Here is a 15,265-nt window from a genome sequence, read left to right as displayed (position 1 = left end):
CCTGGATCCATCCTTCAACGAACAAGGAGAATATTATTTAACTGACCAGACTGGAATCATACCGCAAATCTAAGAATTGAAGGTAAACATACCGAAATACGCAAAAAAAAAGGTCAACTATACGTCAACCAAATTCCAGTACAAAGAGTAACGAACTAAAACTACCTCAGCACCATAATAAATGAAGAATGGATCAACAACCTGGAAATATAGAGTATAGAGAGCATCGGAAAAGCTAGATCAACCTTTAGGTGTAAATTAGAGCTAGAAGATCAGGTAATAGAACAAGTGATGGGGTTTAAATATCTAGGCAGCACACTATCTAGCTACGGAAAGCTCGAAACAGAAGTGAAAGATCAGGAAGGACAAAAAGAATGCTAGAAACAGTAGAGATGAAAACACATCGGAAAATCGATGGTGAGACACTATGAGATAGAGCTAGAAGTACAGATATATCACGGAGATGCAAGGTGGACAATATTAATACTTACTTACTTACTTAGTCCTAAGCCTTTCTACCTTTAGGTGTAAGGCTGGTGGAGTTGAGTTTGGCATTGTAGTCTCCATGCTTTTCGATCTTGCGTTAGGTTTCTTGCACTTTCCAATGTCAATCCCTTCTTCTCGACTTCTTTCCTGATTTCATCTACCCACATAACTCTTGGTCTTCCTCTTTTGTTTTTCCCCTGTACTCTCGTTTCGAACACTCGTTTTGTTAGCCTCTCGTTCGACATTATACACACGTGCCCGAACCATCTAAGTTGTTCCTCCACTATTTTTTCATTGATTGGTTCTAGTTTTAGGTTCTGTCTAATTGTTTCGTTTCGTAATTTGTCTGTCCTCTTTCTGTTTGCTATTTTCCTCAGGAACCTTATTTCCATAACATCGACTCTGGATTTTTGTCTCCCCTTCAATGTCCATGTTTCACTGCTATACATGGTTGTTGGTCTAACTACTGATTTAACGAACTGCCGTTTTTACTTTCTCCGGTATATTTTTTCCCCAAAAATGTTGTTTTCATAGTGTTAAATAAGCTTCCTGTTCGTCCTATTGGGTCTATTGAGTAAAAAGAAGTATTGACTTAATAGTAATTGAACAAAGCATTAAGGAAATGACTTTGTTCAATTACTATTAAGTAAATACTTAAATATTTGTAAGTAATAGCATATGACCCAAGATAGAATTGTGTGGAGAAATGCAATTAGGGAAGCCGACCCCGCATAGGGATAAGGCAAAGAGAATGATGATGATTTGTAAGTAATAGTAAATACTTATTTTTATTCAATAGACCCATTCTCTCGTTTATTTCCATGTCTTGTTTACTATTTGATTCGATTATTACTCTTAGGTATTTAAAATATTTCACTTGCTCCAGTTGTTTCCCGTCTAATTCTATTGCGTGTGTCTTCCTCGTATTTGAAATTATTATTATTTTTGTTTTATCTGTATTAATTTTCATATATTTATGTTTGATAGTTCTTCTTCTATGATTTCAAGATTGCTCTGTAAGTCTTCTCTGTTTTCTGCTATCAATATCATGTCGTCTGCAAATAGTAGCTCTAATAGTTAAGTCCGTTTCATTTGCCAGTATCCTAATGTTAGTTTTGTCATTCTTCTCTTGGCTTTCTTAATCGCTTCATCCAGTACCACTGAGAATAGCAGTGGACTCAGCACGCCTTGACTTGTAGTAAATTCTCTAGATTCCTCGTTATTGATTCTTGCTGTATTTGCATTATTTTTGTACAATCCTTTATTACTTCTATTATGTGTCTGTCGACTCCTCTTTCTTTTAGTGTCTTCCATACGTCCTTTTTTCAGATTCTGTCAAACGCCTTTTCCAGGTCAATGAAGCACATATATGTATCTCTCTATTCTTCTTGATTACCCTCTCACTTACTTGTCTTAGTGTAAATATTAGGTCTTGCGTCCTTCTATCCTTCCTGAATCCACACTGTGTGTCTTCCATAGTTGTTTCTATTTGGGTTTTTATTCTTGTCTCTATTATTCTTGTGAATACCTTCCCAGAGATACTTGATATGGTGATACCTCGGTAATTATTACAGTTTCTCTCTATAATCAATATTAATAACTGGGTGAAAAACAGAAGAATTGACTGGAACGACCACATAAGCCGAATGACAACAAATAGAGTAGTAAGGACGGCGAGAAACGGTTCCCCAATATGAAGACGATCAGTGGGAAGACCACGTAAAAGATGGAATAACAACTTAATGGAGGCACATTGAAAAGTAGACAGTCATGTCTAAAAAAAAGAAGAAGAAGAATCTTTACCAGAATGAGAGCCTTTTTTAAGAGCCACAACCTCTCTATTGAATGTCCGAATACTATGATGCTACGTCTTCGCGGTCCTTTTTTATGGTGTTTAATCGTGGACTTTTTTGAAGGTTTGTGTAAAAGATTGAAGCACTGGAGATGTGACTGTATCGTATACCTAATACTTAAGATCCCGTGAACTGACCTAGTTACAAATATGGAAGCACTTAAAAGAATGATGAAGAATCGAGAGGTACTAACTACCATCAAATCTCGAAAACTATGGCACTTTGGACACGTAAAGCTACTTCCAAGGTAAAGAAGAACATCCTGGTTAAAGAAACTTATAACCTGGTTCAAAACAACCCATGTACAGATTTTCGGCGCTTCTGTTGACAAGATCAATTGTTCTGTTGACATTCGTCATGGATACAGACACTTAGAAAAAGAAGAATGTAACTGACAGTTGTTACTTATTTCCACACTACAAATTTAGGCATAATAATTTATTTTGTTTTTAATTTCAGGTTCCACATGACAACCCTACTGCTATGGAGTTCATTTTAAGAGACGTAACAGATAATTTCAAAGTATAAATTTTTTTATAAATCACAAAATATTATCCTAATTAATAATATTTTGTGTATTTTGAATAAACGCTAATATGTAACACATGTTTGATTTAAAGTTTCCTTAATAAAAATTAAATTGATAATACCAATAGGGAACTTGCATAAATTTTTAAATTCGAAAAAAAATTTTTTGTAGGTCTTTCGTTTGGCCCCCAAAGGCGATTAAAAATTAAAATCAAAACAGGTGGCCTAAAACGCGTCGTGACGTCACTCGTTTGTACATTTACATTTTTCCAACAAAGTAAACAGAATTTTAAATTAGACGTTATAAACGTCAGTAGAAAATACATTTATTTGACGTTACAAGTGTTTTGATCATTTGAACTATTCATAGAAAACTGTACTTTTACAAAATGGTTTTATTTTCCGTAGTAAACCTTCTTTCCTTTCCTTCAATAACTATATCAAACTCCAATGTCAACAAACTGGTATATATTATTATAATGACATACGATAAATGTTAATAGAATATAAATATTTTTCCTTTATTTCGCGACGAGGTATACCAAAATAGGTGGAGGCCAATAAACTAAAGAAGAAGAAGAAGAATATCCCTAATTATAACCATAAACGGAACCATATAGTTAAACTGAGTGACGTCACGGGCCGTTTGACCTATTTTAAGATACCGAAGACTTTAAATTTGTACTTCTAAGTTATTATTAGTTTTTGAAGCGTGAAATTTTGGAAATCTCATTTTTATACAAAACTGAACATTATTATGTAATAAAAAAAATGTGCAAGTTCCCTACTGGTAGTGAGCCAAATATTACCTAGAGCCCAATTCACAAAAGGGGTAACGTGAGATTAATGGACGACTCACCTAAGCGGACAGACCAATGCAGCTTATGTAATGAACACTGTTATCAAATATTGAAAAAAATCTACTTTACTAAGTAACAAGACATTTACTTAAGACACACACTACACATTACACTATCTGATTGCGAAATATAATGTAACAGGCCAATGACCATTTGTTGTCGAAGCACGAATAGGTCTGGATCCCGCGTATGAAAAAAAAGTTGATTAATAGCAAGCTGGAAATTTGTTAATAGCTTAAGGGTGTCTAGTCGGACAAACTTTGATATATGGAAACACTGGAACAGGGGAAGTTTTATTTAATTGTGCAACAGGTTAAAAATTTGGAACGGTCAAACCACGAAAACGGTACATGTATTTTGTCCGATAGAAGAGACTTAAACTCTCCGAAAAGAGATTAAACTCTCATGCAAAAATCAGACTGCTATTTATCACCAAATGGGCGTTTTAATGAGTGGAACATCTAGAATATGTCAAATAACCGGAATTATGACAGGTGATAAATAGCAGTCTGATTTTTGCATGAGAGTTTAATCTCTGTTCGGAGAGTTTAAGTCTATTCTGTCGGACAAAATAAATGTGCCGTTTTCGTGGTCTGACGGTTCCAAATTTTTAACCTGTTCCACAATTAAAACTGCCCCTGTTCCAGTGTTCTTATATATCAAAGTTTATCCGACTAGACACCCTTAAGCTATTAACAAATTTTCAGTTTGCTATTAATCAACTTTTTTTTCATACGCGGGATCCAGACCTAGTAGCTAACTAAAATAAAACAGAATGTGTGTATATTTTGTACGCACGTAAGAAGTTATACTTCTATTATATGATTTAAACGAAATTAATATACTTTTTATTTATATTTTATTTAAATATTAAACTAATTTTACTTACTACTTCTCAAACTTTTTATTAAAACAGTGCCAAAAATTAAAATAATAAAAGAATAAAACACACACAAACACATTAAAAATGCCACAAATGATTACTGAACATTAATTGTCGGAACATTTTTTAACTAAATACGTATTTTCTGAAAATAAAATTATATAATAAATATACTTACAATCATAAAATGTATAAAAAAAAATTAAAAAATAAAAGTTTTTATTGGGATTCGAACCAGCTATCAGAGCGGTTGGTATATTGGGGTTCATTCGCCTTAAACACTTCGCCACGGAGGCAATGTGTCATTATGTGCGAAGATCGACTAACTAAACGGATTAAGCTTTTGACATTTTTGAATTAAATTAAATTGTTTTGATTTTGAATTAAAATGATTTAGAATTGAAAAAATACAACAAAACATGAGTAAGAAAACAATATATTACGTGAACATTGATAGACATTTTGATGGTAATTAAATTATGTAAATAAAAGTATTACATGCTATGTATTTTGGTAGGTTCAAATAGGTAGGTACCTATGATACATTTACAATTATTACCTACCTGTTGCTTTTAAAAACTATTTAAATGTCACTACAATTATAAACTTTTTTGTTTCTGTCCTCACAACAATAAAACTAATATATTATACATTTTTTTACCTTCATATTGAACAATTATTTATTATTGACAGATCATTTCAACACCCAATCAGAGCCCGTATAACGACTAATACCATACTGTCGGTGTGCGCATGCGCGCAGATCAATTTAAATTCACCCTCAATCTCAATCGCGCATAAAGAAGTATAACTTCAAAAAAAAATGAAAAATTGCATAGCATAATAGACTTATCATCAACAGATATATGTATAATAATGTCTCGTTTTATTTATATACATAAAGAAGACGGCACATTCTTTACAATAAATATTTGATCATCTAGATTTGTCCAAATTAAGTGACCACTACGCTTCAAAGAACATAACAAAGCCGAGGGATGAGTTTGACAGTAACAGGATTAAAACATTAACCGATCAAAGAGGGGAAACGAGACTGACGAGCCGCTAATATTAATTTTGACAGACAAAAAGGGGAATCAGCTACGCGGCAAAGTCCCAATCTGGCCCTGACGAAATCTGTCAAGAGTTGAAGTGAACTTTATAATCCTTTAATGGAACTTGGCACAGCGCAGAAGGAGAGGAATAGTGAATGTTTTGGAAAGAGATTCAGGGCATTTAGAAGTAAGATATCATCAAATAGACTTGACGTCGGCATGGATGGTTATATATATTTTAGAAAAATAATTTTTAAATTTGAAATATCCTAATCTGCGTGTGCATTTAAACAATAAAATATGATTTATATAAAAGATTTCTGAACATTAGAATTAAAGGTATCTAGGCAGAGCCTATTTTACTTCAAATCAGGCCCGAGGCACTACAAAATTTTCGGGCTCCTAAATATAATTTAATAATAATAATATTTTTTTTAAATGTATTAATTATTTAATAGAAATATAGTTGCACGAGAATATAAAATTTTTATTAACAATAAATAAAATGTATATTTAAACAATTAAACATTGCTTAAGGGGATAGGCGCAAACTTTCAGCTTCAATGCTATTTAAATGCATTCGTTTTTTTCGAAGCCTGAGAAAACTAATTAGTATTTTTGAAAAATTTAAACGCAGAATGAAAGATTACGTTACTACCGAGGGCCAAACCCTGAAATCTTGGATAATGTTTATTTTAATAAGTTACAGTAGTGAAAAAAAAAGAAACTTGAGTGTGATTTTTAATTTTAAATATGTATCGTATTCAGAAGAAACTTTTTATTTATTCTAAGGGACATTCGGCCCTCGGTAATAATGTAATCTTTCATTCTGCGTCTAAATTTTTTTAAAAATATTTATTAGTTTTTTGAGGATTCGAAAAAATTAATGCATTTAAAGAGCATTGAAGCCGAAAGTTTGCGCCTATCCACTTAATTATAACTCTTATGATTATCATTTATCATTGTCTGTTCATAAAATGAAAGAATTTTAAAAATTTGTTTTGCTATTGTAATAAACATGTTTTGTTTGGTGATATCTCCGGGCCCCATTAAAATACGGACCCGAGGCAGGTGCCTCACGGGCCTAGTGGTAAAATAGGCCCTGTATCTAGGTAATGATGTATGATAACAACTATTAAAATATGACTTCTCCTTCTTTAAGTTCCATCTTCTATCGAAGGTTGGAAATCATCATGGCAATGCGGACCCTGTTGACTGCCGCTCTAAATATCTCTGCACTACTGCATTCGAACCATTCCCGTAAGTTCTTAAGCCAGGATGTTCTTCGTCTTCCCACATTTCGCTCTCCTCGGATTTTGCCTTGCATAATAAGTTGTAATAATGAGTATTTTTGCCCTCTCATCACATGTCCCAAGTACTCAAGTTTTCGTCTTTTGATAGTTAGTATTATTTCCGGTTGATTTCCTATCCTTCTAGTTACTTCCACGTTCGACATTCTTTGAATCCATGATATTCGTAGGATTCTTCTGTAACACCAAAATTAAAAGGCGGCCAACTTATTCAAATGGACTTGTTTCAACGTCCACGCTTGCAAGCCATAAAAATATGACTATTAAAAGCTTATTGAGTCTAGGAAATGAAGCATTTTGGCTCGCAATTTTTTCGTCCAGCATGGATTTACTTGAAATTTTTACAGAAGGTAGGGAATAGCCCAAGGATCATTTTCTATATCATGCTGCTGTACGCTGAAACCTTGGGGGTAGTTGCTACCCCATCTCGGGGGTGGGAACTTTTTATTACATTTTAACCATGTAAATCGATGTAAAAATTAATTTTAAGAAAAAAATGTTTTTTACATTTTTTTCGTAAAACTAATATTTTTCGAGTTTTTCGTGGTTGAAAGTAACAGTTTTTCGGCGGAAAAATCGACTTTTTTAGAGGGTTTTTTGAGAACAATACGAAAAATATGCATTTAATCAAAAAAACTGTAAATATCAAAATTGTATTTTTTAGTAACACAAACGAAACTGTTTTTATATAATATTTTTACGACCAATACAAACCGAGATACGGCATGTTAAAGGTTAGCTTTTTTCGTCAAATGCATAATTTGAAATAATCAATGCCAAATAACGGAAAAAATTTGCATTTTTCCAAGAAAACTTAGATGATGTTTTTTCAAGCATACAATAAGATTTAAAAAAAAATAATAAATAGTTTCTAGCATAAAAATGGAGCAACTTATGATAAAAAAAAGTCGGTACCTGTTTTTCTCTACGAAAAAAACAGTGAAAACAACCCCCTAAGTACCCTTGTAACTAAAAGTTTAACTATTATTAAAAAAACTTTTTATCGCCAAAAATGAAGGAGCTATGTTTATAAAACTAATTTTTTTTCGAAAAACTCGAATAGTCCCCTTATAGGGTATTTTCAATGTACCTGTATAATACATCAGAGCCGGTTCGTATACTGGATGACTAAAAAACTATTTGTATGTGTATTTTTATATATTTGTTAATTCGTATTTTTGTGTAAATAAATGTTTTTGTAATTCTTTAATTCTACTTTTTTTTCTGTATAAAAAATTTTCTCGATTAAATTGTCTATTTATAAAAATTACAATGTTATTAAGGCTGGTTTTTAAGGGTTGAAATATTATGATATTATATCCTAAAGTATAAAACAATCATTATTTAACCAGTCAAAACCAAATTTTACCTATATTAAAGTTTACAATGTGTTTATATAATTTTTGACAATAAGTACAGGGTAACCTAACCCCAAATTTTTATGTAAATTGATGCAAGCCGAAATTATTCTTTTAGGATAAGTAAACTTTTCATATATAGCTCCAACAAGGGTGGTTTTAAGGGTTGAAATATTGTGATATTATATCTTAAAGCACAAAAGAATCATTATGTAACTAATAAGAAGCAAATGTTGACAATATTAAAGTTTAAAATATTATTTTATAATTTTTTACAATTAGGGGTGGTTTTCACCCTTAAAAAACCAAAAGCGTAAACCGGCTCAATATATAAAATGAACTAGAGGGTGAAATGAGCCTAATCCCAAATTTTTGTACAAATCGATGCTGGACGAAAAAATTGCGAGGTTTTGCCATTTTTCCAGCTTCATTTCCTCGACTAATTATATTTTTATTATTATTATTAAAAGCCTAAGTATATTTTGTTCATTAGAGAAGTATCTTTTGTGTATTTGTAGACACTTTTAAAGCAGAATAGTATTTCAATTTATTAACACTACAGCTGTTTCGGCAAAGGTGCCTTTCTTAAATAATGAATTTTTATTATGCGTCTACATTTAATAGTCTCTATGTGAATAAGTTGAGGAGGGGAGAGTTGTTTTTCCCATCTTGGTCATTCGTTATTATAACTCTATATTTTGATTTATTAATTTTCATAAATTCTAATAAAGATAGCTTAAGGTCTTTATTTTTAATATGGAGCAATTGAAATTGGCCAAGAAAGAAATGATTAATATCTCAGAATTAGATATTATTTAGATCTAGAAATTATCTAGAAGCTGAAAGGCCTGATACGGAAAACGCGTTCCAAGATTGCGGCTTTAATTTTGAATATTTTTTCGGGATATTTGGCACACGTATTCGTAATGTAATAAAGAATGGCGGTACAGAGCCCAATTTAAGGAATATGTTAGTTTGTGAAAATTACTCTATAATTAAATAAAATATTACAAAAACGAGTCTGACGACATTAAGAGGAACAAAAAGATACACTTTCTTTAAATAGATTTTTGAAGTTATACTTCTTTACGCGCAAATAAGTCATAAAAAGAATATAACCCGGTCTATATAGACATTTGAAATAACAAAAATTACCGGAGAGCCAAATTGTGGTGGAGAGCTAGGCTATACCATAACAAATAAAGTTTTAGAAGTCCCCATCGATCCCATGTGTGCAACAAAAGTTAGCCGGGGTCAAATGTCAAAATTTGAGATTTTTTGGATTTTTTTCCAAAACGATAAGTTTTATCAAAAAAGAACCTTAAAACAAAGTTGTAGATCTTAAAATTCTCTACAAAAATAGTCCTTACTATTTTGTTCCTAAGAGTTGCCATTCCTGAGATATCGCGATTCTAAGAATCACATTATACATGATTTGCACACGTTTCCACACCACCTGTGAGGTAGTGTACTCGGCGCTTTTCTTAACGTGGTTTCCCCTGTAGGCCTACCCCACTAACTGTTTTGACAATCTTGGGATAATTTAAGGAAACAATACCGGTCAAGTTCTAGATATTACCTTATTATTGATATTGATTATTGATATTGCTATTGAGTATTAGGTTAAATATTGTTTTGAGTTCTTTAGATATTTTAATCAGATTCATAAGTCAAGTCTTCTTCGATTTCATCTTCTTCCTCTTCCTCGTGCTGGATGTTCAAATGTGACTGAGTCATTGGTCTCTTCATTAAAATCACAGGAGTCTTCCTCTGTTGTACTAAACTGGACATTTGAGCAAGACTGAACTTAGCAGTTGGTACACGCTAGAGAACACAGCAACCCGACTTTTTTACATCCACATTTGGCACTGCAACCTTTTTTGCAATCGCAAAAAATAGTATTAAGGAGTTTTTCTGGAGCAGGTGGGAGTAAGGTTTTAATCGGTTCCAGAGTATTATCTATTAATTTCCAACCCCAGCTTTCTGGATTCAGTTCATTGCCTAGCCATGTTTGAACTTGATAATATACTCGATACAAATGTTGAACAGCAGATGCTGATGTTGGAGAAAGACATGATTAATTGTACTCGTTTCTTGTTTCGTGTATTTTTTAAAAAAGTTAAGTATCGGTATTTATCAAGACAACTAATTTTTTTTGTAGCCCCATAAACCGCAAGAATAAAGCGAATTCCATCCGTAACTATTGATTGCGGTGTGGAATCAAGTTCTGTAAAAGCTTTACAGCAGTCAGTCAAATTTTTTTTTCGAATAATTTACGTACTGACGTTTTGCCCCTTCTGTACATTGCTGACGTAGTGTCGCCAAAATAAAATGTACTTTTGGCATTTGGGATAAGCCGACAAACTTTTCGAAGAATATATCTCTGTTCGCTGTTGAGCCCTTCCAGGTTTCAGAAAATAATTAACTTTGTCTACTGGAGTCCTTGCAGTAAGCAGTACTAACAAATCAAGATCTTCACCAACTACAATTGTTGTGTTTGCTGCCTTAAATGTTTCAATTGCTGTCTCAATTATAAGGACATCTGCGCCATTTTTAGCTTGTTTCGCTTCAATATTCGCAGCTGTTAATTTGTCAGTTAACATGGAAATGAAACGATATTTATTATTAATGTTAGCGAAAAATTGTTGTTGATTCGCTGGAACTGTTATATTTTCATCAAAGATAATCTCGGAACCCGATGATGTTTTTGTATTTTGACGACGTTGTTCTGCAGCTTTAATATTATTTGTTGAGTCACTGTAGCCGTCAAATTGGTCAAATACCACTGTCATTGTAAGCCCGTAATATCTGCTAAATGGTAGATGCTTGTAATCAGTACTTATATTCACTTGAACTGAACCTTTAGCACTAAAAGAAACAGATAATATGAACAAGACCTACGGACAATACTGTAGCCATTGTTTACAATAGACAATCAAATCTGTTCTTTTTTAAAACATGGTATAGCCACAGTATAAAGAGGGATATCCCTCTTTAGACTGTGGTATAACCAAATGTTTTTCAAGGCCACGAGCATAGAGGAAATTCAGTTTGGGACTGATAAGAAAGATTTTTGAAGAAATATTTTCATTTCAGAATAGTATAATATATTATATAAAAGAGACACAAATAGGCATTTATACTTGTCTTAAGTGCCACATTATGTATATAAGTGGCTTATAATGTGCATATAATGTATAAAGTAACTTTTAAAATCGCGATATCTTAGGAATGGTAACTCTTAGGAAAAAAATTGTAAGGACTATTTTTGTAGAGAATGTTAAGATCTACAACTTTTTTTTATGTTTTTTTTTTGATAAAACTTACCGTTTTCGAGAAAAATCCAAAAAATCTCAAATTTTGACTTTGACCCCTAATAAGTTTTGTTGCACACATGGGATTGATGGGACTTTTAAAACTTTATTTGTTATGTAAACCCTAGCTCTCCACCAAAATTTGGCTCTCCGGCAATTTTTGTTATTTGCCAACTATTTTGATGTCTAAGTTGACCGGATTAATATATTTAGTCCAAATAATGAAACTTAAAATAGGACAAAACCTCGCAATTTTTACAGAATGGATCGATTTGCTTGGGCAATTTTACTATGGGGGTGGTTGCCACCCCATCTCGGGGGTGGAAATTTTGTCTGATATTATAATCGCAATAGTTGGTAAAAACGTTCATTCTAAGCAAAAAACGTTCTATACATTTTTTTGATAAAATTGATAGTTTTTGATTTATTCTCTATCGAAAGTATTAGTTTTATATCGAAAAAATCAATGGTTTTAATATATTTTCTTCTAGTAACTCCAAAAGTTTTCGTTTTATTAAAACAACTATACTTAACAAAAACGTACCTTTTGAAAAATAAATAAAACCGTTTTCTTAAATTTTCTTTAACACCAATAGTAATCGAGCTATACTTTATTTTCTGTTGGCTCTTCTTCTTCAAATGCTAAATATTGTAGTTTCAAAGTCAAAAGAAGGGAAAACTATGCATTTTTCGAGGAGAACTTGTTCAAACTAATTTAAAGTACTTAGAAATATGTATCTCCAGAAATAAAAGCCTCTAGCTCAAAAAATTAAGTGACTTATAATGAAAACAATGTCAGTCCCTATTTTTTTCACCGAAAAAGTGATACCAAGCAACCCCCTAATCACCACCCTAATTAAAATTAGTCATTGACCTTATTTGGTCTTTTTTATTTATGTATTAATAATAGGTTCTAGAAGTTTGACCGGCTTAGAATGATTAGTTTAAAAAATGGAGTTAAAAGTGAATAACAAATTTTTGTAGTTTGGAAAAAAATGGTATTTTCTTCAGAATAGCAAGATTAGCATCAGAGATGCAAAAAAATGTTTTAATATGAAATTGTAGATTATTTAATTTCCAAGAATCTGGTTTGCAAAAATTTTTTCTGTGGTAAAAATTGAGTGAGAAATTGACAATTAAAACTTATAATAATATGCAATAACCTTTACCAACCCTTTCAAAGTCGCCTCTTTTTGCGACTGAGGATTTTAAAAAGATTTAATATTAATAGTCTTATAGATCTTCTAAAAACCTACAAAATTGTGTTTTATCAAACTTTCTAAGATAAAAAATAAAAAAGTTACGGTTAAAAAACCAATATATTTTTTGAAAAAAAAATGCTGAAATCCAATTATTGTAAGCATAATAATGTAAGTTAGCGGTGCTTTAAGTCATTGGCCTTATTCAGTCTTCTGTATTTATATATTATTAATAGATTCTGGAAGTTTGAATGGCTAAGAATGATTAGTTTTTAAAAAATTGGAGTTAAAACGAATAACGAATTTTTGTAGTTTGGTAAAAAATGCCATTTTCTTCAGAATAGAAAGATTAGCATCAGAGATACGAAAAAATGTTTCAATGTAAAATTGTAGGTTATCTAATTCCCAAGAACTTAGTTTAAAAAAAATTTTCTAGGGCAAATATTGGGTGAATCGTAAATGGGTATACCAAAAAACATTGATTTTTACTATACAAAACTAACACTTTCGATAGCTCATAAATCGAAGACGATTAATTTTATCAAAAAAATGTATAGAACATTTTTTGCTTAGAATGAATGTTCTATCAACTTTTGAGGTCAAAATATAATTAAAAATTTCCACCCCCGAGATGGGGTGGCAACCACCCCCATGGTAAAAGCGCCTGTCGGTATGATATAGATTTTGATCCATGGACTATCCACTACTTATTCTTAAATTTTCAAGAAAGTCGGTCCATTCTGTAAAAATTGCGAGGTGAAAAGCTTCGGTTCCTGGCCTAATTAGTGTTTTTAGTAAATGTATTATTTATTATAATTTTTGTGTCTTTGTATTTGTCTTCGTCGCTAGTGAGATAATAAAATATCTAGGTATAACATTTTTATACTTCACTTGGTCTATTTGTCACCGTATTGATTGTCACCGTATGTAATTATATCCGAGACGTCACTTACAAGGGGCTCGATAGCTTGCTTAGTAGAGCATTGGACCAGAGATCGAGAGGTCCCGGGTTCCAATCCCGGATGATTCATATATTTTTTGAATTTTTGGTTGTTTTAATGAAAAATTTTTTAAGAAAGTAAGTTTAATATTTAAATAAAATACAACTAATCTGTAGTATATTATTTATTTCGTTGAAATTATATAATAGAAGTATAAATTCTTACGTGCGTACAAAGTACACACATTCTTTTTTTATCCCATGCCTAGATTATGTGTCACCTTGGAATTACTAAAAATCGATTATCTATAACAAGAAATCGAACTTAACCGACTTGGCAACATTTAGCGCGCCTATGAGTATAATAATTATTGTTATCAGAATATTGTGTCTTCGTTTTTAATAGTATAGTGTCACTGTCACTGTCGTACTGCCGACTCACCGTTGCCGCACTGTTGAAAGTTTGCAGAACTTCCAAAAAAATATATTCATGACGCTCTGATGTAGCCTTTTATATAGAGTAATATTGATTTTGTTTTATTCAGCAGCTGATAAATTGAGAAGAACACAACGAAAGATGGAGAGATCAGAGCTTGTAATAAGCTTACGAGATGGAATAAGAAACGAAGAAATTCGTACACGAACCGGAGTGGAAGATATTTTCGAACGTATTACAAGCCAAAAATGGAGATGGGAGGGACATGTTGCAAGAATGAAAGACGACAAATGGACAAAAAAGTGGAGACCACGGGCAGACAAGCAAATCCGAGGAAGACCCTCAACTCGATGGATCAACGACCTCAAAAGAATTGTGACCAATTGGATAGCAGATGAAGAAGATGGAAATATCTGGAGCAGGCCTATGTTCAATAATAAACAAATAAGGGCTGATGATTAATGATGATGGTATTGATTCAGCGTTGAATAACTATACTTAGTTTTTAGAAAAGCCATTGCTGTGACGTTAAAAGGACGTGGCAGCCAGGATCATTTCAGGAAACAGGGCATATTACTCATTAAGGACCCTACTTAAATCAAAAATACTCTTAATACCAGCAAAAATAAGAGAATATAAGACAATAATTCGTCCCACAATAACGTATGGAAGCGAAACATGTACTCTGAATCAGCGGGAAACAACAAAATTACTGGTACTTGAAAGAAAGATACTGCGGACTATCTATGGGCTTTGCAGAGAAGAAACAACAGGAGAATGGAGAAGAAGACACAATGATGAACTCCAGACAAACAGAAGAGATGAAAACATAGTACGCTACATTAAAGCAAACAGAATATGATGGGCGGGCCACGTACTAAGATCAAATGACGAAAGACTTCTAAACGCCACATTCTGGGAAAGACCCGATGGAATAAGGTCAGTTGGTCGCCCAAGAAAGAGATGGAAGGACGCAGTAGGAAGTGATCTACGCAAAATGGGAGTACAGCAATGGGAAATAGCTACTCAGGACCGACAACAAT

At 32.4% G+C, this 15,265-nt stretch overlaps 1 protein-coding gene across 2 annotated transcripts in view; it reads left to right on the top strand.

Annotated features, from left to right (window-relative positions):
* The window catches only part of LOC114330950 (retinoid-inducible serine carboxypeptidase), a 56,495-nt gene extending 53,554 nt beyond the window's left edge, over positions 1-2,941 (top strand). For both annotated transcript variants that reach the window (XM_028280401.2, XM_050657158.1), the window contains one exon: positions 2,799-2,941. In XM_028280401.2, the coding sequence (XP_028136202.2) occupies positions 2,799-2,867 (69 nt within the window). In that variant the 3' untranslated portion in view covers positions 2,868-2,941. The remainder of the gene's footprint in view (positions 1-2,798) is intronic.
* The last annotated feature ends 12,324 nt before the right edge of the window (positions 2,942-15,265 follow it).

This window comes from Diabrotica virgifera, chromosome 7 (assembly GCF_917563875.1).
Source record: "Diabrotica virgifera virgifera chromosome 7, PGI_DIABVI_V3a".
Taxonomy (NCBI): Eukaryota; Metazoa; Arthropoda; class Insecta; order Coleoptera; family Chrysomelidae; genus Diabrotica; species Diabrotica virgifera.
Note: the sequence above shows the minus strand (reverse complement) of the source record. Positions and strands in the feature narration are given on the sequence as shown.